The sequence below is a fragment of the Agelaius tricolor genome, unplaced genomic scaffold (genome assembly GCF_023055355.1).
Source record: "Agelaius tricolor isolate 1412-34295 unplaced genomic scaffold, bAgeTri1.0.p SCAF_90, whole genome shotgun sequence".
Classification (NCBI taxonomy): domain Eukaryota; kingdom Metazoa; phylum Chordata; class Aves; order Passeriformes; family Icteridae; genus Agelaius; species Agelaius tricolor.
Window position 1 is genome coordinate 654,875 of NW_027269350.1, and position 22,858 is coordinate 677,732.

The 22,858-nt window shown below is 60.3% G+C and overlaps 2 protein-coding genes and 3 long non-coding RNA genes across 54 annotated transcripts in view; 3 read left to right on the forward strand and 2 right to left on the reverse strand.

Moving 5' to 3' along the window:
• Positions 1–12,782, forward strand: part of SYMPK (symplekin scaffold protein) — a 28,445-nt gene extending 15,663 nt beyond the window's left edge. Inside the window, exons 14-29 of one of the 20 annotated variants that reach the window (XR_011677326.1) lie at positions 164–399; positions 1,098–1,179; positions 1,690–1,803; positions 2,990–3,137; positions 3,741–3,901; positions 4,919–5,027; positions 5,114–5,214; positions 5,349–5,439; positions 6,355–6,456; positions 7,600–7,787; positions 10,515–10,621; positions 10,653–10,823; positions 10,943–11,133; positions 11,706–11,783; positions 12,063–12,311; positions 12,544–12,782. Coding sequence is in view for 18 of the 20 variants with exons in the window: in XM_071418797.1 (XP_071274898.1) it covers positions 164–399; positions 1,098–1,179; positions 1,690–1,803; positions 2,990–3,137; positions 3,741–3,901; positions 4,919–5,027; positions 5,114–5,214; positions 5,349–5,439; positions 6,355–6,456; positions 7,600–7,787; positions 10,515–10,621; positions 10,653–11,133; positions 11,706–11,783; positions 12,063–12,311; positions 12,544–12,690 (2,394 nt within the window). In the remaining 2 variants the exon portion in view is untranslated. Of the gene's footprint in view, positions 1–163; positions 400–1,097; positions 1,180–1,689; positions 1,804–2,989; positions 3,138–3,740; positions 3,902–4,918; positions 5,028–5,113; positions 5,215–5,348; positions 5,440–6,354; positions 6,457–7,599; positions 7,788–8,901; positions 9,338–10,514; positions 11,134–11,705; positions 11,784–12,028; positions 12,312–12,543 lie in introns of those variants that run through there. The other 19 variants (XM_071418798.1, XM_071418799.1, XM_071418801.1 and 16 more) reach the window with 19 other exon arrangements.
• Positions 12,783–13,315: 533 nt separating this feature from the next.
• On the forward strand, positions 13,316–18,224 carry DMWD (DM1 locus, WD repeat containing). The gene is made up of 4 exons (XM_071418817.1): positions 13,316–13,707; positions 14,313–14,498; positions 15,957–17,129; positions 18,104–18,224. Exons 1-4 carry the CDS (start codon positions 13,378–13,380, stop codon positions 18,149–18,151), a joined length of 1,737 nt encoding a protein of 578 aa, XP_071274918.1. The 5' UTR covers positions 13,316–13,377; the 3' UTR covers positions 18,152–18,224.
• Positions 18,104–19,020, reverse strand: LOC139585828 (uncharacterized). Of its 31 annotated transcripts, none has more exons than XR_011677348.1 (4): positions 18,860–19,020; positions 18,446–18,794; positions 18,235–18,366; positions 18,104–18,183 (listed from the first exon to the last, which is right to left on the reverse strand). It is a non-coding gene; the product is annotated as an uncharacterized lncRNA (long non-coding RNA). The 31 variants fall into 31 exon arrangements; XR_011677340.1 differs by having other exon boundaries at positions 18,235–18,333; positions 18,434–18,794; XR_011677345.1 differs by having other exon boundaries at positions 18,114–18,222; positions 18,253–18,333; positions 18,434–18,794.
• A 963-nt stretch (positions 19,021–19,983) lies between these two features.
• Positions 19,984–22,734, reverse strand: LOC139585830 (uncharacterized). The gene is made up of 2 exons (XR_011677359.1): positions 22,339–22,734; positions 19,984–20,999 (listed from the first exon to the last, which is right to left on the reverse strand). It is a non-coding gene; the product is annotated as an uncharacterized lncRNA (long non-coding RNA).
• Positions 21,664–22,792, forward strand: LOC139585829 (uncharacterized). The gene is made up of 2 exons (XR_011677358.1): positions 21,664–22,168; positions 22,298–22,792. It is a non-coding gene; the product is annotated as an uncharacterized lncRNA (long non-coding RNA).
• Positions 22,793–22,858: the final 66 nt, after the last annotated feature.

Genomic DNA, 22,858 nt, shown 5'->3' on the forward strand with positions numbered 1-22,858 from the left:
CGAGTGAAGATCCTGGCCTCGCTGGTGACGCAGTTCCAGTGACCATTGACTAATTCCTTGATTAACCCTTGAATGACCATTGACGAAACCCTTGATTAACCATTGAGTAACCACTGAGTGACCATTCAAATGACCACTGAGTGACCCCTGTGTGTCCCCGCAGGCCCGAGTGAAGATCCTGGCCTCGCTGGTGACGCAGTTCGAGGTGCCCCTCAAGGGCGAGGTGCTCTCCTTCATCCTGGACGACGTGCGGGGCCGCCTGGACCTGGCCTTCGCGTGGCTCTTCCAGGAGTACAACGCGCACCTGGCGCGCGGTGGCGCCGGCGGCCTCGAGCGCTACGACGAGTGCCTGATCGGGCTGCTGGCCGGGCTGCAGGAGAAACCCGACCAGAAGGACGGGTAGGGACACTGGGGACACCAGGGACACCACTGGGGACACCAGGGACACCACTGGGGACACCAGGGTTGGGTTGGGGACACCAGGGTTGGGTTGGGGACACGCGGCGCTGGTGGCCTCGAGCGCTACGACGAGTGCCTGATCGGGCTGCTGGCCGGGCTGCAGGAGAAACCCGACCAGAAAGATGGGTAGGGACACTGGGGACACCAGGGACACCACTGGGGACACCAGGGTTGGGTTGGTGCCATTGGGATGGGGACACCAGGGTTGGGTTGGGGACACCACGGTTGGGTTGGGGACACGCGGCGCTGGTGGCCTCGAGCGCTACGACGAGTGCCTGATCGGGCTGCTGGCCGGGCTGCAGGAGAAACCCGACCAGAAAGATGGGTATGGACACTGGGGACACCAGGGACACCACTGGGGACACCAGGGACACCACTGGGGACACCACGGTTGGGATGGGGACACCAGGGTTGGGTTGGTCCCACCAGGGTTGGGTTGGGGCCACCAGGGTTGGGATGGGGACACCAGGGTTGGGATGGGGACACCAGGGTTGGGTTGGTGCTGTTGGGTTGGTGCCGCCAGGTCTAGGACAGTGCCACCAGGTGTGGGACAGTGCCACCAGGTGCGGGACAGTGTCCCCAGGTGCAGGACAGTGCCACCAGGTGTGGGACAGTGTGCCGTCCCTGTCCCCACCCAGGATCTTCACCAAGGTGGTGCTGGAGGCGCCGCTCATCACCGAGAGCGCCCTGGAGGTGATCCGCAAGTACTGCGAGGACGAGGTGGGCACACCTGGGCACACCTGGGCACACCTGGGGACATCATGTGGGGACATCGGGGAGGGGACACCTGGAGACATCATGGGGGGACACCTGGGGACATTGGGGAGGAGACACCTGGGGACATCGCAGGCAGGGGACACCTGGTGACATCACGGGGAGACACCTGGGGTCATTGCGGGCAGGGTGCACCTGGGGACATCATGTGGGGACACCTGGGGACATCACGGGGAGGGGACACCTGGGGACATCACAGGGGGACACCTGGGGACATTGGGGAGGGACACCTGGGGACATCAGGGAGGGGACACCTGGAGACATTGGGGAGGGGACACCTGAGGACACTGGGGAGGGGACACCTGGAAGTGACACCATGAGGGAATGGGGAGGTGACACTGGGGAGGTGACACCTGGAGGTGACGTGAGGGGACACCTGGAGGTGACACAGGGGAGGTGACACCCAGAGGTGCCACCCGGAGGTGCCACCCAGAGGTGCCACCTGCGTCCCCTCAGAGCCGCACCTACCTGGGCATGTCCACCTTGAGGGACCTGATCTTCAAGCGGCCGTCGCGGCAGTTCCAGTACCTGCACGTGCTGCTGGACCTCAGCTCCCACGAGAAGGACAAGGTGGGGACACCTGGGGACACCTGGGGGGTTTGGGGGGATGGATTTTGGGGAGGTTTTAGGAAGGTTTTGGGGGTCCCAAGGGATTTTTGGAGGTGCCAAGGGGATTTTGGAGGGTTTGGGTGCCCCAGGTGGCCCCAGGTGGGTGAGCCAGGTAATACAAGTGCCCCAGGTGACACAGGTGGCACACACAGGTGACACAGGTGGCACAGGTGTCACACCCAGGTGTCGCACAGGTGGCACAGGTGTGCCCAGGTGTCACCCAGGTGCGGCAGCAGGCGCTGCAGTTCATCAAGCGCATGTACGAGAAGGAGCAGGTGGCACACAGGTGTCACAGCTGGCACAGGTGTCACACACAGGTGTCACACAGGTGTCACCCAGGTGGCACAGGTGTCACACACAGGTGTCACACAGGTGTCACCCAGGTGGCACAGATGGCACACACAGGTGTCACACAGGTGTCACACAGGTCACACAGGTGTCACACAGGTGTCACACAGGTGTCACAGGTGTCACAGACAGGTGACCCAGGTGTCGCACAGGTGCGGCAGCAGGCGCTGCAGTTCATCAAGCGCATGTACGAGAAGGAGCAGGTGGCACACAGCTGTCACACAGGTGTCACACAGGTGGCACACAGGTGTCACATAGGTGTCCCCAGGTGTCACAGGTGTCACAGGTGACCCAGGTGTCGCACAGGTGCGGCAGCAGGCGCTGCAGTTCATCAAGCGCATGTACGAGAAGGAGCAGGGGTCACACAGGTGTCACACAGGTGTCACACAGGTGGCACACAGGTGTCACACAGGTGTCACACAGGTGTCACAGGTGTGCCCAGGTGTCACCCAGGTGTCGCACAGGTGCGGCAGCAGGCGCTGCAGTTCATCAAGCGCATGTACGAGAAGGAGCAGGTGGCACACAGGTGTCACACAGGTGGCACAGGTGGCACACAGGTGTCACACAGGTGTCACCCAGGTGTCACAGGTGTCACACAGGTGTCACCCAGGTGTCACAGGTGTGCCCAGGTGTCACCCAGGTGTCGCACAGGTGCGGCAGCAGGCGCTGCAGTTCATCAAGCGCATGTACGAGAAGGAGCAGGTGGCACACAGGTGTCACACAGGTGTCACACAGGTGTCACACAGGTGTCACACAGGTGTCACAGGTGTCACAGACAGGTGACCCAGGTGTGTCCCAGGTGCGGCAGCAGGCGCTGCAGTTCATCAAGCGCATGTACGAGAAGGAGCAGCTGCGCGAGTACGTGGAGAAGTTCGCCCTCAATTACCTGCAGCTCCTGGTGCACCCCAACCCCCCCTCCGTGCTCTTCGGGGCCGACAAGGACACAGGTGAGCGCCCGGGACCCCGAAAATTCCACGGGGGTCCCGAAAATTCCATGGGGGTCCCAAAAATTCCGTGGGAATCCCAAAAATTCCATGGGGATCCCAAAATGTCCCATGGGAATCCTAAAATGCCCACTCTAACCCCATTTTTTGCTCACTCTAACCCCATTTTTGCCCACAATAACCCCATTTTTGCCCATTTTCACCCCATTTTGGTGTCCCCAGAGGTGGCAGCCCCCTGGACAGAGGAGACCATCAAGCAGTGCCTGTACCTGTACCTGTACCTGTCCCTGTCCCTGTCCCTGTACCTGTACCTGGCCCATTTTTGCCCACATTAATCCCATCTTTGCTCACTATAATCCCATTTTTGCTCACAATATTCCCATTTTTTCTCACTCTAACCCCGTTTTTGCCCATTTTCACCCCGTTTTGGTGTCCCCAGAGGTGGCAGCCCCCTGGACAGAGGAGACCATCAAGCAGTGCCTGTACCTGTCCCTGTCCCTGGCCCATTTTTGCTCACTCTAACCCCATTTTTGCCCACAATAATCCCATTTTTTGTCACTCTAACCCCGTTTTTGCCCATTTTCACCCCATTTTTGGTGTCCCCAGAGGTGGCAGCGCCCTGGACAGAGGAGACCATCAAGCAGTGCCTGTACCTGTACCTGGCCCTGCTGCCCCACAACCACAAGCTGATCCACGAGCTCGCCTCCGTCTACACCGAGGCCATTGCCGACATCAAGCGCACGGTGCTGCGCGTCATCGAGCAGCCGGTGAGGGGACAGCAGCTAAATTTAATTCAATTTTATTTATTTATTTGATTTATTTATTTAATTGACTTAAATTAAATTAAAATTAATTTTAATTAAAGATGGAATTAATTTAAATTAAATTTAAAATTGAAATTAGTTTAAATTAAATTTAAATTTAAAATTAATTTAAATTTAATTTCAAATTGTAATTAATATCAATTTAATTTCCAATCTAAATTAGTTTTAAATCCAAATGAAATTAAATTTTAAATTGAAATTAGTTTAAATTAAATTTTAAATTAAAATTTATTTAAATTAAATTTCAAATCGAAATTAGTTGCAATTAAATATAAGTAAAATTAATTTAAATTAAATTGAAAATCGAAATCAATTTAAATTAAATTTCAAATCGAAATTAGTTTAAATTAAATTTAAAATTAAAATTAATTTAAATTAAATTTAAAATCGAAATTTTGGTGACAAAATTTGGCTTTAAAAACCCAATTTCAGTGACAAAATTTCCTTTAAAAAAACCCTGATTTTTTGGTGACAAAACCTTGTATTTTTATTTTTACTTTTATTTTTATATTTTTATATTTTAATTTTTATTTTTATTTTCTTTTTTAAATTTTTATTTTTATATCTTTATTTTTATATCATTACTTTTTTTTTATATTGTTTTTATACTTTTATTTTTATTTTTATTTTTATTTATATTTATATTTATATTTTTATATTTTTATTTTTATATTTTTATATTTTTATATCTTTATTTTCATTTTCACTTTTATTTTTATATCTTTATTTTTATTTTCATTTTTATTTTTATTTTTATTTTTATATCGTTATTTTTATATTTTTATTTTTATATTTATATTTTTATTTATTTATATTTATATTTTTATATATTTTTATATTTTTATATCTTTATTTTCATTTTCACTTTTATTTTTATATCTTTATTTTTATTTTCATTTTCATTTTTATTTTTATTTTTATTTCTATTTTTTCATTTTCATTTATTTTCCTGTTTGCCAGATCCGCGGGATGGGCATGAACTCCCCGGAGCTGCTGTTGCTGGTGGAGAACTGCCCCAAGGGGGCCGAGACGCTGGTGACGCGCTGCCTGCACAGCCTGACGGACAAAGGTGCCCCTTGGGGACACCCCGGGGACACCCTGGGGACACCGGGGGTGCTGGCAGGGGGTGACAGCGCTGTCCCCTCCCCTCTGCAGTGCCACCCTCGCCCGAGCTGGTCAAGCGCGTCCGGGACCTCTACCACAAGCGGCTGCCGGACGTGCGCTTCCTCATCCCCGTGCTCAACGGGCTGGAGAAGGTGACGGGGGTGGCCTTTGTCCCCTGCCCCGCTGTCACCTGGGTGGTGTCACCTGGGTGGTGTCACCATCACCTGGGTGTCGGTGTCACCTGGGTGGTGTCACCCGGGCTGACGGGGGCGCGGTTTTGGTGCAGAAAGAGGTGATCCAGGCGCTGCCCAAACTCATCAAACTCAACCCCATCGTGGTCAAGGAGGTCTTCAACCGCCTGCTGGGGACGCAGCACGGTGAGGGGACAGCTTGGGGACAGCTTGGGGACATTGGGGACAGTTTGGGGACAGCCTTGGGGACAGGCCTGCTGGGGACGCAGCACGGTGAGGGGACAGTGGGGACAGCTTGGGGACATTGGGGACAGTTTGGGGACAGCCTTGGGGACAGGTCTGCTGGGGACGCAGCACGGTGAGGGGACAGTGGGGACAGCTTGGGGACAGCTTAGGGACAGCCTGGGGACAGTTTGGGGACAGGCCTGCTGGGGACGCAGCACGGTGAGGGGACAGTGGGGACAGTTTGGGGACAGCTTAGGGACAGCCTGGGGACAGCCTGGGGACAGTTTGGGGACATGGGACAGCTGGGGTGGGACTGGGGACAGGCCTGCTGGGGACGCAGCACGGTGAGGGGACAGTGGGGACAGTTTGGGGACAGCCTGGGGACATTGGGGACATGGGACAGCCTTGGGGACAGCCTGGGGACAGTTTGGGGACAGTTTGGGGACAGGCCTGCTGGGGATGCAGCACGGTGAGGGGACATTGGGGACAGCCTTGGGGACATGGGACAGCCTTGGGGACAGTTTGGGGACAGTTTGGGGACATAGGACAGGCTTGGGGACAGCCTTGGGGACATGGGACAGCTGGGGTGGGACACAGCAGGGTGAGGGACAGCTGGGGACAGCCTTGGGGACAGTTTGGGGACATAGGACAGCCCTGGGGACAGTCTGAGGACAGTTTGGGGACAGCTGGGGTGGGACACAGCACAGTGAGGAGACAGTTTGGGGACAGCTTGGGGACAGTTTGGGGACAGTTTGGGGACAGTTTGGGGTGGGACATCCCAGGAGGGGCTATGGGAGCACAGGGTGACCCCAGGGTGTGACACAGCCCCTGTCCCTGTCCCTGTCCCCTGTCCCTGTCACCCCGGTGTCCCCACAGGTGACGGCGCCTCGGCCGTGTCCCCCCTGAACCCCGGGGAGCTCCTGATCGCCCTGCACAACATCGACTCCTCCAAGTGTGACATGAAATCCATCATCAAAGGTGGGGACACCCAGGGGTGACAGGGACACTCAGAGGGTGCCAGGGACATGGGGACACCCAAAGGGACAGAGGGACAGAGGGACATGGGGACACAGAGGGACACAGGAGCCCTGCACAGCATCGACTCCTCCAAGTGTGACATGAAATCCATCATCAAAGGTGGGGACAGGGGACAGGAGGGGACATGGGGACAACCAGAGGGTGACAGGGACACCCAGGGGGTGACAGGGACATGGGGACACCCAAAGGGACACAGAGACACAGAGGGGGACAGAGGGACAGAGGGACACAAGAGCCCTGCACAGCATCGACTCCTCCAAGTGTGACATGAAATCCATCATCAAAGGTGGGGACATGGGGACAGGAGGGGACATGGGGACATCCAGGGGTGACATGGGGACATCCAAGGGGTGACAGGGCCATGGAGGAGACACAGGACACAGCTGGGGGGGGACATGGGACCCCTGTCCATGGACTCCAGTGCATCCCAGTCCCTTCCAGTTCCTCCCATTGCTCTCCCAGTACATCCCAGTCCCTTCCAGTCCCTCCCATTGCTCTCCCAGTGCATCCCAGTCCCTCCCAGTGCCCTTTTAGTGCCTCCCAGCACCTTCCCAGTCCCTCCCATTGCTCTCCCAGTGCCTCCCAGCATCCCCCATGTTCCCACAGCCACCAACCTGTGCTTCACCCTACCCACCCTCCCAGTGCATCCCATCCCCTCCCAGTCCCTCCCAGTGTCCTTTTAATGCCCCCCAATCCCTCCCAGCCCCTCCCAGTCCCTCCCAGTGCCTTTTTAATGTCTCCCAGTCCCTCCCAGTGCCTCCCAGTCCCTCCCAGTGCCCTCCCAGTCCCTCCCATTGCGCTCCCAGTCCCTCCCAGTGCCTCCCATTCCCTCCCATTCCCTCCCAGTCCCTCCCAGCCCCTCCCAGTCCCTCCCAGTTCCTCCCAGTCCCTCCCAGTGCTCTCCCAGCCCCTCCCAGCCCCTCCCAGTCCCTCCCAGTCCCTCCCAGTCCCTCCCATTGCTCTCCCAGCCCCTCCCATTGCTGTCCCAGCCCCTCCCAGTCCCTCCCATTGCTCTCCCAGTCCCTCCCATTGCTCTCCCAGTGCCTCCCAGTGCCTCCCAGCATCCCCCCCGTGTCCCCTCAGCCACCAACCTGTGCTTTGCGGAGCGCAACGTTTACACCTCGGAGGTGCTGGCGGTGGTGATGCAGCAGCTGATGGAGCAGAGCCCGCTGCCCATGCTGCTGATGCGCACGGTGATCCAGGCCCTGACCATGTACCCCCGCCTGGGGGGCTTCGTCATGAACATCCTGAGCAGGCTCATCATGAAACAGGTCTGGAGAGCCCAAAATCCCCCAAAAAATCCCCTGAAATTACCCCAAAATTCACCCCAAAACTGGCCCTGAAATCCCCGATGCGCACGGTGATGCAGGCCCTGACCATGTACCCCCACCATGAACATCCTGTCCAGGCTCATCATGAAACAGGTCTGGGGACCCCAAAATCCACTGAAATTACCCCAAAAATCCCCTGAAATTGACCCAAAATTCCTGCAAAAATCCCTCTGAAATTACCCCAAAATTCATCCCGAAATCCCCGATGCGCACGGTGATCCAGGCCCTGACTCTGTACCCCCACCATGAACATCCTGTCCAGGCTCATCATGAAACAGGTCTGAGGCCCCAAAATCCACTGAAATTACCCCAAAATCCCTCTGAAATTGACCCAAAAATCCCCCTGAAATTACCCCAAGATTCACCCCAAAAATCCCCCTGAAATCCCCGATGCGCACGGTGATGCAGGCCCTGACTCTGTACCCCCACCATGAACATCCTGTCCAGGCTCATCATGAAACAGGTCTGGAGACCCCAAAATCCACTGAAATTACCCCAAAATTCCTGCTAAAATTACCCCAAAAATCCTGCTAAAATTACCCCAAAAATCCCTCTGAAATTACCCCAAAACTGGCCCTGAAATCCCCGATGCGCACGGTGATGCAGGCCCTGACCATGTACCCCCACCATGAACATCCTGTCCAGGCTCATCATGAAACAGGTCTGGGGACCCCAAAATCCACTGAAATTACCCCAAAAATCCCCTGAAATTGACCCAAAATTCCTGCAAAAATCCCTCTGAAATTACCCCAAAATTCATCCCGAAATCCCCGATGCGCACGGTGATGCAGGCCCTGACTCTGTACCCCCACCATGAACATCCTGTCCAGGCTCATCATGAAACAGGTCTGAGGCCCCAAAATCCACTGAAATTACCCCAAAATCCCTCTGAAATTGACCCAAAAATCCTACTAAAGTTACCCCAAAAATCCCTCTGAAATTACCCCAAAATTCACCTCAAAATTCATCCCAAAATCCCCGATGCGCGCGGTGATCCAGGCCCTGACTCTGTACCCCCATCATGAGCGTCCTGTCCAGGCTCATCATGAAACAGGTCTGGAGAGCCCAAAATCCCCCAAAAAATCCGCTGAAATTACCCCAAAAATCCCCCTGAAATTGACCCAAAATTCCTGCAAAAATCCCCTGAAATTACCCCAAAATTCACCCCAAAATTCATCCCAAAATCTCCGATGCGCACGGTGAGCCAGGCCCTGACCATGTACCCCCACCATGAACATCCTGTCCAGGCTCATCATGAAACAGGTCTGGGGACCCCAAAATCCACTGAAATTACCCCAAAAATCCCCTGAAATTGACCCAAAATTCCTGCAAAAATCCCTCTGAAATTACCCCAAAATTCATCCCGAAATCCCCGATGCGCACGGTGATGCAGGCCCTGACTCTGTACCCCCACCATGAACATCCTGTCCAGGCTCATCATGAAACAGGTCTGAGGCCCCAAAATCCACTGAAATTACCCCAAAATCCCTCTGAAATTGACCCAAAAATCCTACTAAAGTTACCCCAAAAATCCCTCTGAAATTACCCCAAAATTCACCTCAAAATTCATCCCAAAATCCCCGATGCGCGCGGTGATCCAGGCCCTGACTCTGTACCCCCATCATGAGCGTCCTGTCCAGGCTCATCATGGAACAGGTCTGGAGAGCCCAAAATCCACTGAAATTACCCCAAAAATCCCCTGAAATTGACCCAAAATTCCTGCAAAAATCCCTCTGAAATTACCCCAAAATTCACCCCAAACTGGCCACAAAATTCCAAATGTGCACGGAGACCCAGGCTCTGTCACGAGCATCCTGAGCAGGCTCATCATGAAACAGGTCTGGAGACCCCAAAATCCACTGAAATTACCCCAAAATTCCCCCTGAAGTTACCCCAAAATTCCTGCCAAAATTACCCCAAAAATCCCCTGAAATTAATCCAAAAATCCCCTGAAATTACTCCAAAATTTCTGCTAAAATTACCCCAAAATTCCTGCCAAAATTACCCCCAAAATCCCCTGAAATTACCCCAAAATTCCTGCAAAAATTACCCCAAAATCCCCCGAAATTACCCCAAAATTCCTGCAAAAGTCCTGACGCGCTCCCAGGTGTGTCAGAACCCCAAGGAGTGCGAAGGGTCCGGCAAGTGCTGGCCCCAGGTGAGCCCCAGGTGAGCCCCAGGTGTCTCAGGTGTGTCCCAGGTGACTCAGGTGACCCCTCCAGGTGACCCCAGGCATGTCCCAGGTGTCTCAGGTGTGTCCCAGGTGACCCCCAAGTGTGTCTCAGGTGTGTTTCAGGTGTTTCAGGTGTGTTTCAGGTGACCCCCAGGTTTCTCAGGGGTGTCCCAGGTGTGTCTCAGGTGTGTCCCAGGTGTGATCCAGGTGTTTCAGGTGTATCTCAGGTGTGACCCCAGGTGTCTCAGGTGTGTCCCAGGTGACCCCCAGGTGTCTCAGGTGACCCCCCTCCAGGTGACCCCAGGGGTGTCCCAGGTGTTTCAGGTGTATCTCAGGTGTGTCCCAGGTGATTCAGGTGACCCCAGGTGTCCAAGGTGTGTCTCAGGTGAGTCCCAGGGGTGTCCCAGGTGTCTCAGGTGTAACCCAGGTGTGTCTCAGATGTATCCCAGGTTTCACAGGTGTAACCCAGGTGTAACCCAGGTGTATCTCCCCAGGTGTGGAAGTACCCCAAGGTGTGGGAGGGGTTCATCAAGTGCTGCCAGCGCACCAAGCCCCAGGGGTGTCCCAGGTGTATCCCAGGTGTATCCCAGGTGTATCCCAGGTGTTTCAGGTGTGTTTCAGGTCACCCTCAGGTGTCTCAGGTGTAACCCAGGTGTGTCTGTGCAGGTGTGGAAGTACCCCAAGGTGTGGGAGGGGTTCATCAAGTGCTGCCAGCGCACCAAGCCCCAGGGGTGTCCCAGGTGTAACCCAGGTGTATCCCAGGTGTCTCAGGTGTATCTCAGGTGTATCCCAGGTGACCCCAGGTGTGTCTCCGCAGGTGTGGAAGTACCCCAAGGTGTGGGAAGGGTTCATCAAGTGCTGCCAGCGCACCAAGCCCCAGGGGTGTCCCAGGTGTTTCAGGTGTGTCTCAGGTGTAACCCAGGTGTGTCTCCGCAGGTGTGGAAGTACCCCAAGGTGTGGGAGGGGTTCATCAAGTGCTGCCAGCGCACCAAGCCCCAGTCCTTCCAGGTGGTTCTGCAGCTGCCCCCGCCCCAGCTCGCCGCCGTCTTCGAGAAATGCCCGGAGCTGCGGGAGCCCCTGCTGAGCCACGTGCGCGCCCTCACCCCGCACCAGGTGACACCCCCGGGGACAGGTGACACACCTGGGGGCGGGTGACACACCTGGGGGCAGGTGACATCACCTGGGGACAGGTGACATCCCATGGGATGGGGGTGACAATGCCCGGAGCTGCGGGAGCCCCTGCTGAGCCACGTGCGCGCCCTCACCCCGCACCAGGTGACAGCCCCGGGGACAGGTGACATCACCTGGGGGCGGGTGACACTCCCGGGGACAGGTGACAGCACCTGGGGATGGGTGACAGCACCTGGGGATGGGTGACAGCCCCTGGGGACAGGTGACATCCCCCATGGTACAGGGGATATGCCCAGGGGAAAGGTGACAAGTTTTGGACAGGTGACAACCTCAGGGACAGGTGACAGGCCCCAGGGACAGGTGACAGTCCTGGGGACAGGTGACATCTCCTGGGCATCCTTGGAGAAGGGGGACATCCCTTGGGGACAGGTGACAATGTCGGGGACAGGTGACAATCTCGGGGGTGTCACACCCCCTGGAGGGGGACAGGTGACAATGTCGGGGACAGGTGACAATGTCGGGGGTGTCACACCTGTCCCCTCCCCCGGTGACAGCAAGCGCACATCCCCCTGTCCACCATGGCCATCCTGGAGGCCACCACGCGCCACGAGCCCGAGGGGACACCTGGAGAGGTGGGGACAGGGACATGGGGACACCTGGGGAGGTGGGGACAGGGACACCTGGAGGGGTGGGGACAGGGACACCTGGAGGGGTGGGGACAGGGACACCTGCCCAGGTGGGCACACAGGGACATGGGAGGGGACATGGGGGGGACACCTGTCCAGGTGGGCACAGGGGGATGGGGGGGACATGGGGACACCTGCCCAGGGGGGACATGGGGGACATGGGGGGGACACCTGCCCAGGTGTCCCCGCAGGTGCCACCACGCCCGCCCCGCGCTGTCCCCCCAGGAGAAGCCCCCCAAGCGCCCCCCGAGCTCCGAGGAGGAGCCCAAGGCCAAGGCGGGGGGAGGGGTCCCGGGTGGGGGAGGGGTCGGGGTCGGGGGGGGTCCCCCCGGCTCCCCTCCCCCCCCCCTCCCCGAGGGAGCCCCCCCGGAGCTGGAGCCCCCCCCCATCTTCATCAGCGGCGCCGAGGATGAGGAGAGCTCGGGGGGGGGAGGGGACGCGTCCCCCCCGGACCCCGCCCTGGAGCCCCCCAAGGTGAGCGAGGGGCGGCCCCGCCCCCAGACGGACCACGCCCCCCTCCCCCCGTTTGGGGAGGGGCATTTGGGGAGGGGGAGGGGCATTTCCAGCCCCTATTTTGGGGAGGGGGAGGGGAATTTGGGGAGGGGCATTTCCGACCTTAAATTGGGGAGGGGGAGGGCGGGGTTTGGTTCATTTCTAACCCCTCCCCCTTCTCTTTTCTCTCTCCCCTCATCCCCCCCCTCTCCAGGACCCCCCCGCGGGCACGGAACTCCCCCAGCCCCTCCCCCACCCCGGCGAGGCCCCGCCCCCCAGCCCCCCCTCGTCGGAGCCGCCCCCCCCCGGCACCCAGAGCCCCCCCCCGGGGGGGGTCCCCGAGGGTCCCTGCGAGGGCTGAGGGGAGGGGGGGGGGGGGGCGGGGAGACCCCCGAGACTCCTCCCCCGGACTGTGGGGGAGGGGCTTAATAAAGGTGTGGGCGGAGCTTTGGAGAGTCCTGAGTGGTTTTTGCGGGGTTTTTGGGGGGCAATGCCAAAAAGGGGGCGTGGCTTCATGGTGGGTGTGGTAGGGTGCGGGTTTGCCCCAAAGGGGGTGGGGTTTGGGCATGCAGATTAGGGGGTGGGGCCACGTGGAGGTGTTATGGGTGGGCGTGGCTTGGGCTGTGCCTGAATTGAATTTGGGGTGGGGTTTTAGCAATGGGGCGTGGTCACGGGTTTGGGGTGGGGTTTGTGTTTGGGGGCGTGGTCTCTGTGTTTTCGGGCGTGGTTTCCATGTTTTGGGGGCGTGGTTTCCACCAATTATAGGTGCTCCCTCCGCTGGGGGCGTGGTCTCCGTGTTTTGAGGCGTGGCTTCCACCACTCATGGGCGCGGTCTCAACTATGGGCGTGGCTTCCCCTCTTTTGGGGCGTGCCCATCCCTTATATGGACCTTCTCTGGCCGCGCCCCTTCCCTCCTCGCTCGCTGATTGGCCCTTCCCACCCCCATGGGCGTGGCTTCCCCGCCTCTCCTGTGGGCGTGGCCTCGCTGACTCAGCGCCGCCATGGCGGCGGCCGCTCCCGCCCGGGCCTGAGGCGGCTTCCGGCGGCCATGGCGGCGGCGGCGGCGGCGGCTGCGGGCCCGGGCCCGGCCGAGCCTCCCGCGGCCGCTCCGGAGCTCAAGAGCCGCTTCCGTACCCGCGAGGGCTCCTACCGCCTGCTGGGCCCCGCCGCCGCCGCCGCCTCCTCCGCCTCAGCCCCGGCCGGGCCTGCCCCGCCGGGCCCCGGGGCGCTGCCGCCGGTTCGGCTCTCGGTGGTGAGGCTGGCCCGGAGCCGGAGCCCGCCCGGGGGAGCCGCCGAACGGAGCCGCGTGTGCTGCAACCTCGGCAGGGAGCTGCATTTCTATGGAGGGGCCGGCAGCGGGGGACGCGGCAGCCGGAGGGTAACGCGGGAATAACGGGGGAGAAGCGGGGGAAATAACGGGGGAGAAGCGGGGGAAATAACGGGAGAGAAGCGGGGGAAATAACGGGAGAGAAGCGGGGGAATAGCGGGGGAGAAGCGGGGGAATAACGGGAGAGAAGTGAGGGAGAAAACGGGGAAGAACAGGGGGAATAACGGGGGAGAAGCGGGGGGAGAAGTGGGAGAGAACCGGGAGAGAAGCGGGGGAATAACGGGAGAGAACCGGGGGAATAACGGGAGAGAAGCGGGAGGGAGAACCGGGTGAGAAAACGGGGGAGAACCAGGGGAATAACGGGGGGGGGATTGAGGGGCAAAGGTGACCCCAAGACTGGTGACAGTGACCCCAGGGTTGGTGACAGTGACCCCAGGGACAGTGACAGTGACCCCAGGGTTGGTGGCAGTGACCCCAGGGCTGGTGACAGTGACAATGCCAATGACCCCAGGACCCTCTGGACAGCCCCAGTGGTGACCCAGGGTGGGCACAGCGTCCCTGAAGAGCCCCGGGGGTGACATCCCCCGGCAGTGCCACCCCTCAGGTGCCAGTGCCACCTCCCCGGTGCCAGCGCCGGTGTCCCCGTGTCCCCGCAGGTGCTGGACCTGCAGCGTCCCATCGACAAGCGCGTGTACAAGGGCACGCAGCCCACGTGCCACGACTTCAACCAGTTCACGGCGGGCACCGAGACGCTGGCGCTGCTCGTGGGCTTCTCCGCCGGGCAGGTGCAGTACCTGGACCTGGCCAAGAAGGACAGCGCCGGGCGGCTCTTCAACGAGGAGGTGAGGGGACACGGGGGCGCCTCGGGGACACCGGGGAGCCTTGGGAGCCATGTGGGACCGGCAGGGCCACCATAGAGCCACCAGGAGCCCCTTGGGACCACCAGAACCTCCCTAGGGCCACCAGGAACCCCATGGGACCAGCAGGAACCCCTTGAGATCACCCATGGGACCACCAGGAACCCCTTGAGATCACCCATGGGACCACCAGAACCTCCCCAGGGCCACCATAGAGCCACCAGGAACCCCATGGGACCAGCAGGAACCCCGTGAGATCACCCATGGGACCAGCAGGAACCCCGTGAGATCACCCATGGGACCAGCAGGAACCCCTTGAGATCACCCATGGGACTACCAGGAACCCCTTGAGATCACCCATGGAACCACCAAGAACCCCTTGGTTTCCCTTGTGGGACCACCAGAACCCCCATGGGACCACCAGAACCCCTTGGTTTCCCTTGTGGGACCACCAGAACCTCCCCAGGGCCACCATAGGGCCACCAGGAACCCCTTGGTTTCCCCTGTGGAACCACCAGAACCTCCATGGAACCACCAAGAACCCCTTGGTTTTCCCCCATGGAACCACCAGAACCCCCACAGAACCCCCAGAACCTCCATGGAACCACCAAGAACCCCTTGGTTTCTCCCGTGGGACTACCAGAACCCCCATGGGACCACCAAGAACCCCTTGGTTTCCTCCATGGAACCATCAGAACCTCCATGGAACCACCAGGAACCCCCTGGTTTCCCTTGTGGGACCACCAGAACCTCCTCAGGGCCACCAGGAACCTCTTGGGATCCTTCATGGGACCACCAGGACCCCCATGGGACCCCCAGAACCTCCATAGAACCACCAGGAACCCCTTGGTTTCCTCCATGGAATCCCCAGAACCTCCATAGAACCACCAAGAACCCCTTGGTTTCCCTTGTGGGACCACCAGAACCTCCATGGAACCACCAGGAACCCATTGGTTTCCCCCGTGGGACCACCAGAACCTCCCCAGGGCCACCATAGAGCCACCAGGAACCCCTTGGTTTCCCCTGTGGGACCACCAGAACCTCCATGGAACCACCAGGAACCCCTTGGTTTCCCTTGTGGGACCACCAGAACCCCCATGGGACCACCAGGAACCCCTTGAGATCACCCAGGGGACCACCAGAACCTCCCCAGGGCCACCAGGAATCCCATGGGACCAGCAGGAACCCCTTAAGATCACCCATGGGACCACCAGGAACCCCTTTGGGAGCCCTGTGGGACCACCAGAACCCCCATGGGACCACCAGAACCTCCATGGAACCACCAAGAACCCCTTGGTTTCCCTCACAGAACCCCCAGAACCTCCCTAGACCCACCACAACCCTCCCCCATTACCACCTTTTTTTTAAAAATTTTTTTTTAATTTTAATTTTAATCTTTTAACCCTTCACCTCCCACCCTCCTCCTCCTCTCTCCCCCCGCAGCGCCTGATCGACAAATCCAAGGTGACCTTGGTCAAGTGGCTGCCGGACACCGAGCGCCTGTTCCTGGCGTCGCACGCCAGCGGCCACCTGTACCTGTACGACTCGGAGCAGCCCTGCGGGGCCAGCAGCCCCCAGTACACGCTGCTCACGCAAGGAGAGGGCTTCAGGGTCTTCTCCTGCAAGAGCAAGACGCCCAGGAACCCCCTGCTGAAGTGGGCCGTGGGCTCGGGGCCCCTCAACGAGTTCGCCTTCTCGCCGGACGGGCGCTCGCTGGCCTGCGTCAGCCAGGACGGCGTCCTCAGGGTCTTCCACTTCTCCTCCATGCTGCTCCAGGGCATGATGAGGAGCTACTTCGGGGGCCTCCTGTGCGTCTGCTGGAGCCCCGACGGCCGCTACGTGGTCACGGGCGGAGAGGACGACCTGGTCACCGTGTGGTCCTTCGCCGAGGGCCGCGTGGTGGCGCGGGGCCACGGCCACAAGTCCTGGGTCAACGCGGTGGCTTTCGACCCTTTCGCTCCTCCCGACGGACACGGCGGCGACGGCGCCGAGGAGCCCCCGAGCGTCGCCTACCGCTTCGGCTCTGCCGGCCAGGACACGCAGTTCTGCCTGTGGGACCTCACCGAGGACGTGCTGGAGCTGCGGCCGCCCCTTCCCCGCTCCCGCCCCGCCGCCGCTCCCGGCGAGGAGCCGCCGGCACCGCCTTCCTCCTCCTCCTCCTCCTCTGTTCCGGGCCTGCCCCGCTCGTTATCCCGCTCCAACAGCCTCCCGCAACCGGGCGGGGGTCCCCAAACGTCCCCGCGGGTCCCGCCGGTGCTGAGCGTGGGGCGTTTCGCCACTCTGAGCCTGCGGGACCCGCGAGGCGCGGCCGAGAAGGAGCACAAACGTTACCACAGCCTGGGCAACATCAGCCGGGGAGGGGCTGGGGGCGGCAACGCCGAGAAAGCCCCTCCCCAAACGGGGGGCTCCTCTCGGGGCCGGGGGGCATCTCTGGACATGGCCAAGGTGCTGGGCACGGCGCTGTGCCCGCGGCTGCACGAGGTGCCCCTGCTGGAGCCGCTGGTGTGCAAGAAAATCGCCCAGGAGAGGCTGACGGTGCTGCTGTTCCTGGAGGATTGCATCGTCACAGCCTGCCAGGAGGGGCTCATCTGCACCTGGGCGCGGCCTGGGGTGTCTGTGAGTCCGGGGAGGGGTCTCCGAGGGGATCTGGGGGCATTTTGGGGGGTTTGGAGGAGATTTGGGGGGCTTTGGAGGAGATTTGTTGGGTCCGGAATGGGGTTTGGGGGTGCCAGGAGGGGCTCATCTGCACCTGGGCGCGGCCTGGGGTGTCTGTGAGTCTGGGGAGGGGTCTCCGAGGGGATTTGGGGGCATTTTGGGGGGTTTAGAGGAGATCTGGGGGGGCTGGGATGGGGTTTGGGGGTGCCAGGAGGGGCTCATCCGCACCTGGGCATGGCCTGGGGTCTTTGTGAGTCTGGGGAGGGGTCTCAGAGGGGATTTGGGGTTTCCAGGATGGGAATTTGGGGTGTCAGGGAGGGATTTTGGGGTGCCCTGGGTGGGATTTGGGGGGTCCGGGATGGGATTTGGGGTGTCAGGGAGGGATTTGGGATGCCCCTGATGGGATTTGGGGTGTCTGGGATGGGATTTGGGGGGGTCTAAGAGGGGATTTTGGGGTGCCCAGGATGGGATTTGGGGTGTCTGGGAGGGGATTTTGGGGTGCCCAGGATGGGATTTGGGGTGTCCTGGATGGGATTTGGGATGTCTGGGATGGGATTTGGGGTGTCCAGGAGGGGATTTGGGGTGTCAGGGAGAGATTTTGGGGTACCCTGGATGGGACTTGGGGGGTCTGGGAGGGGATTTGGGGTGTCCTGGATGGGATTTGGGATGTCTGGGAGGGATTTGGGGTGGTTTAGGGGGATTTGGGGGGGTCTCAGAGGAATTTTGGGGGGTCTCAGAGGGGATTTTGGGTGTCTGGGAGGGATTTTGGGGTGCCCTGATGGGTGGTTTGGGGTGGTTTAGGGGGATTTGGGGCCATTTGGGGTGTCCAGGTTGAATTTTTGGGCACAAATCTCGGATTTTGGGGATGGGGGGAATCCCCCGGGTGTCCCCGCGGTGACGTCACAGGGCGTGGCTTGTGTCCCCTCCCCCTGCAGGGCCTGTCCTCGCAGAACGGCGGCTCCCCCAGCGGCACCGTGGTGTAGCTGGGACACCTGGGACACACCTGGGCCACCTCCTGTGTCACCTGGGACACCTCCTGTGTCACCTGGGACACCTCCCGGGTCACCTGTGTCACCTGGGCCACCTCCTGTGTCACCTGTGTCACCTGGGACACCTCCTGTGTCACCTGCGCCACCTCCCGGGTCACCTGTGTCACCTGGGCCACCTCCTGTGTCACCTGGGACACCTCCTGTGCCACCTGGGCCACCTCCTGTGCCACCTGTGTCACCTGGGACACCTCCTGTGTCACCTCCTGTGTGGGCCACCCACCAGGACACGCCAGTGTCACCTGTGTCACCTCCTGTGTCACCTGTGTCATCTCCCGGGTCACCTGTGCCGCACTCCAGGACACGCCGGTGTCACCTGTGTCACCTCCCGGGTCACCCGTGTCACCTGTGTCATCCGCCAGGACACGGCAGTGTCACCTGTGCCACTCTCCAGGACACACCTGTGTCACCTGTGCCACCTGCCAGGACACGCCTGTGCCACCTGTGTCACCTCCTGTGTCACCTGTGCCACTCTCCAGGACACACCTGTGTCACCTGTGCCGCACTCCAGGACACGCCAGTGTCACCTGTGTCACCTGTGCCACCCTCCAGGACACACCTGTGTCACCTGTGTCACCTCCTGTGTCACCTGTGCCACCCTCCGGGACATGGCAGTGTCCACCTGTGCCACTCTCCAGGACACACCTGTGTCACCTGTGCCACTCTCCAGGACACGCCGGTGTCACCTGTGTCACCCCCAGTGCCACCCCCGTACTACTGAGCCCCCCCCGGCGCTGTCCCCGCGGTGTCACCGCTGTCCCCTCCCCCCCCCCCCGCGGTGTCCCCAGGGGGTGGCACCGCGCCCCTCCCCCCCCCATTGTCACTTTATTGTCCCCACGGGGCCACCGCTGTCCCCTCCCCCCCCCCTTATTTATACTAAAGAGACTTTTTGGCACCCGGGTGGCACCTGGGGACAGCTTGGGGACAGTGTGGGGACACGCGGGTGGCACCTGGGGACAGTTTGGGACATGGGGGTGGCACTTGGGGATGGTGTGGGACAGGTGGGTGGCACTTGGGGACAATTTGGGGACATGGGGGTGGCATAGAGGGGACAATTCGGGACACGTGGGTGGCACAGAGGGGCTTGGGGACAATTTGGGGACATGGCGGTGGCACTTGGGGACAGTGTGGGGACAGTTTGGGACATGGCGGTGGCACTTGGGGACAATTTAGGGACATGCGGGTGGCACTTGGGGACAATTTGGGGACACTGGGTGGCACAGAGGGGACAGTGTGGGGACAGTTTGGGACACGGGGGTGGCACTTGGGGACAATTGGGGACACACTGGGTGGCACTTGGGGACAATTTGGGGACACGTAGGTGACTCAGAGGGGACAATTTGGGGACAGTTTGGGACATGGCGGTGGCACTTGGGGACAGTTTGGGGACATGGCAGTGACACAGAGGGGCTTGGGGACAATTTGGGACAGGGGGTGGCACTTGGGGACGATTCGGGGACAGTTTGGGGACACTGGGTGGCACAGAGGGGACAATTCGGGGACAGTTGCGGACACGGCGGTGGCACTCGGGGACAATTGGGGACAATTGGGGACAGGTGGGTGGCACTTGGGGACAATGTGGGGACAGGGCGGCGGCAATTGGGGACAATTTGGGGACACTGGGTGGCAATTGGGGGCAATTTGGGGACAGTTTGGGACATGGTGGTGGCACTTGGGGACAGGTGGGTGGCACAGAGGGGCTTGGGGACAATGTGGGGACACGTGGGTGACACAGGGGACAATTTGGGGACAATTTGGGGACACATTGGTGGCCTTAACACAACTTTATTCTCACCCCTCCCCCCCCCGGGGGGGCGTCACAAACCGGGTGGGGGATGGGGGGGGGGGGCGGGGTCAGTTTGGGGAGGGGGCGGCGCCCCCTGGCGGCGGAGGGGGCGGGGCATAAATAAGGGGGGGGGTCCGCAGTGCAAAATCCCTACAAATAAATTACTAATGGGGGGGGAGGGGCGGGGGGGACCCCCACCCTTTATTTGGGGGGGGTCAGAACAGGGGGGACCCCCACCCTTTATTTGGGGGGGGGGAGACCCCCACCCTTTTTTATGGGGGGGGGGGTCGCGTCCCGCTGCCCCTCGGGGAGGGTCATGGGGGCACCGGGGCGACCCCTCCCCAAATTAATGGGGTGGGGGGGGGTAAGGGGGGGGGACACACGCGCGTGGGCGGGGGGGTCTTGGATTTGGGGACCCCCCCTCAGTGCACGATGGGATTTTAGGGGGGGTCCCGTGATTTTGGGGTGGGTCCGGTGGGATTTTGAGGAGGGGTCTCATTTTGGGGAGGGGGTCCCGTGATTTTGGGGGGGGGGGCGGTTCCGTGATTTTGGGGATTTTTGGGGGGTTCTGGTGGGGTTTTGGGGAGGGGGTCTCGGATTTGGGGACCTCCCCCTCAGTGCCCTATGAGATTTTTTGGGGGGGGGGGGGGGTTCCGTGATTTTGGGGAGGGGTCTCGGATTTGGGGACCCCCACCCAGTGCCCAGTGCATTTTTTCGGGGGGGTCCCGTGATTTTGGGGAGGGGTCTCGGATTTTGGGGAGGGGTCTCTGTACAGGGTCACCCCCCCATGGGAAAAGGGGGGGTCAAGTGCAACAAAAGGGAGGAGGAGGGGACACTTTGGGGACACCTCAGGGACACTTTGGGGACACCTCGGGGACACCTTGGGGACACTTTGGGGACAGCCCCGGGTCAGGGGGGGCTGCCGGGGGGCGCGGGCGGGGGGCGCAGGCCGGCGGCGCAGAGCAGCAGACAATCCTTGGTGGCACCGGGCTGTGGCACCTGGGGACAGCGACACGCGCGGGTGGCACCGGCGCTGTCACCACCCCCCCAGGCCGTGTCACCCTCCCAGGTCCCCGCCCCGCCCCGCCCCGCGTGGTTGGGGACATGGGGACACAGGGGTGGCGCTGTCCCCAGGGGTGGAGCTGTCCCCAGGGGGTGGCGCTGTCCCCAGGGGGTGGCGCTGTCCCCAGGGGTGGCGCTGTCCCCAGGGGGTGGCGCTGTCCCCAAGGGGTGGCGCTGTCCCCAAGGGTGGCGCTGGTGGCGGTGCCCGCGGTGGCCCGGCCGTGCTTGTCCCCTCCCCGTTGGGAGGTGGCCCTGGGGACACGGGCGGGGATGGCAGTGGCAGGGGGTGACAGGGGTGACAATGGCAGAGGGTGGCGGTGGCAGGGGGTGACAGTGACAGGGTTGGCAGTGGTGACAATGGCAGGGGTGGCAGTGACAGGGGTGGCAGTGGTGACAATGGCAGGGGTGGCAGTGACAGGGGTGGCAGTGGCAGAGGTGACAATGGCAGGGGGTGGCGGTGACAGGGGTGACAATGGCAGGGGTGACAATGGCAGAGGTGACAATGGCAGGGGGTGGCAGTGGCAGGTGACAATGGCAGGGGGTGGCAGTGACAGGGTTGGCAGTGGTGACAATGGCAGGGATAGCAGTGGCAGGGGTGACAATGGCAGGGTGGCAGTGGCAGGAATGGCAGTGACAGGGGGTGGCTCTGGGGACAAGGCAAGCCTGGGGGGTGGCAGTGACAGGGTGGCCTTGGGGACATGGCCAGGGTGGCAGTGGCAGAGGTGACAATGGCACAGGTGACAATGGCAGGGGTGGCGGTGACAGAGGTGACAATGACAGGGGTGACAATGGCAGAGGTGGCAGTGACAGGGGGGTGGCAGTGACAGGGGTGGCAATGGCAGGGGTGACAATGGCAGAGGTGGCAGTGGCAGGAATGGCAGTGACAGGGGGTGGCTCTGGGGACAAGGCAAGCCTGGGGGTGGCAGTGACAGGGGTGGCCTTGGGGACATGGCCAGGGTGGCAGTGGCAGGGGTGACAATGGCAGAGGTGGCAGTGACAGTGGTGGCGGTGACAGGGGTGGCAGTGGGTGGCAGTGACAGGGGGTGACAGGGGTGGCTGGGGGTGACAAGGGCTGGCAGTGGCAGGGGATGGCACAGGTGACACAGGTGACACAGGTGACAGTGACAGCCCCACGTACCCGGGCCCACAGAGCAGCAGGTGCTGGGACAGGGGGTGACAATGGGTGACAATGGCAATGCCAGGGGATGGCAGGGGGGTGGCACGGGGTGGCACAGGTGACACAGGTGACACAGGTGACAGTGACAGCCCCACGTACCCGGGCCCAGAGCAGCAGGTGCTGGGACAGGGGGTGGCAGTGGGTGACAATGGCAATGGCAGGGGGTGGCAGGGGGTGACAATGGCAATGGCAGGGGGTGGCACAGGTGGCACAGGTGACACAGGTGACACAGGTGACAGTGACAGCCCCACGTACCCAGGCCCAGAGCAGCAGGTGCTGGGACAGAGGGTGACAGTGGGTGACAATGGCAGTGCCAGGGGGTGGCAGGGGGTGACAATGGCAATGCCAGGGGGTGACACAGGTGACACAGGTGACACAGGTGACAGTGACAGCCCCACGTACCCGGGCCCAGAGCAGCAGGTGCTGGGACAGGGGCAGCCCCAGGGGGGAGCGGAAAAGCCGGGGGGGCTGCGGAGAGAGCACAGAGCGTCAGCCCCCCCAAAATCACCCAAAAAACCCCAAATTCACCCCAAAATCACCCCAAAAACCCCCCTTACCTCCGCGGGGGGGGGCCGCGATGGGGGGGGGGCTGCCCCGCGCCTCCTGCAAGGGAAATTTG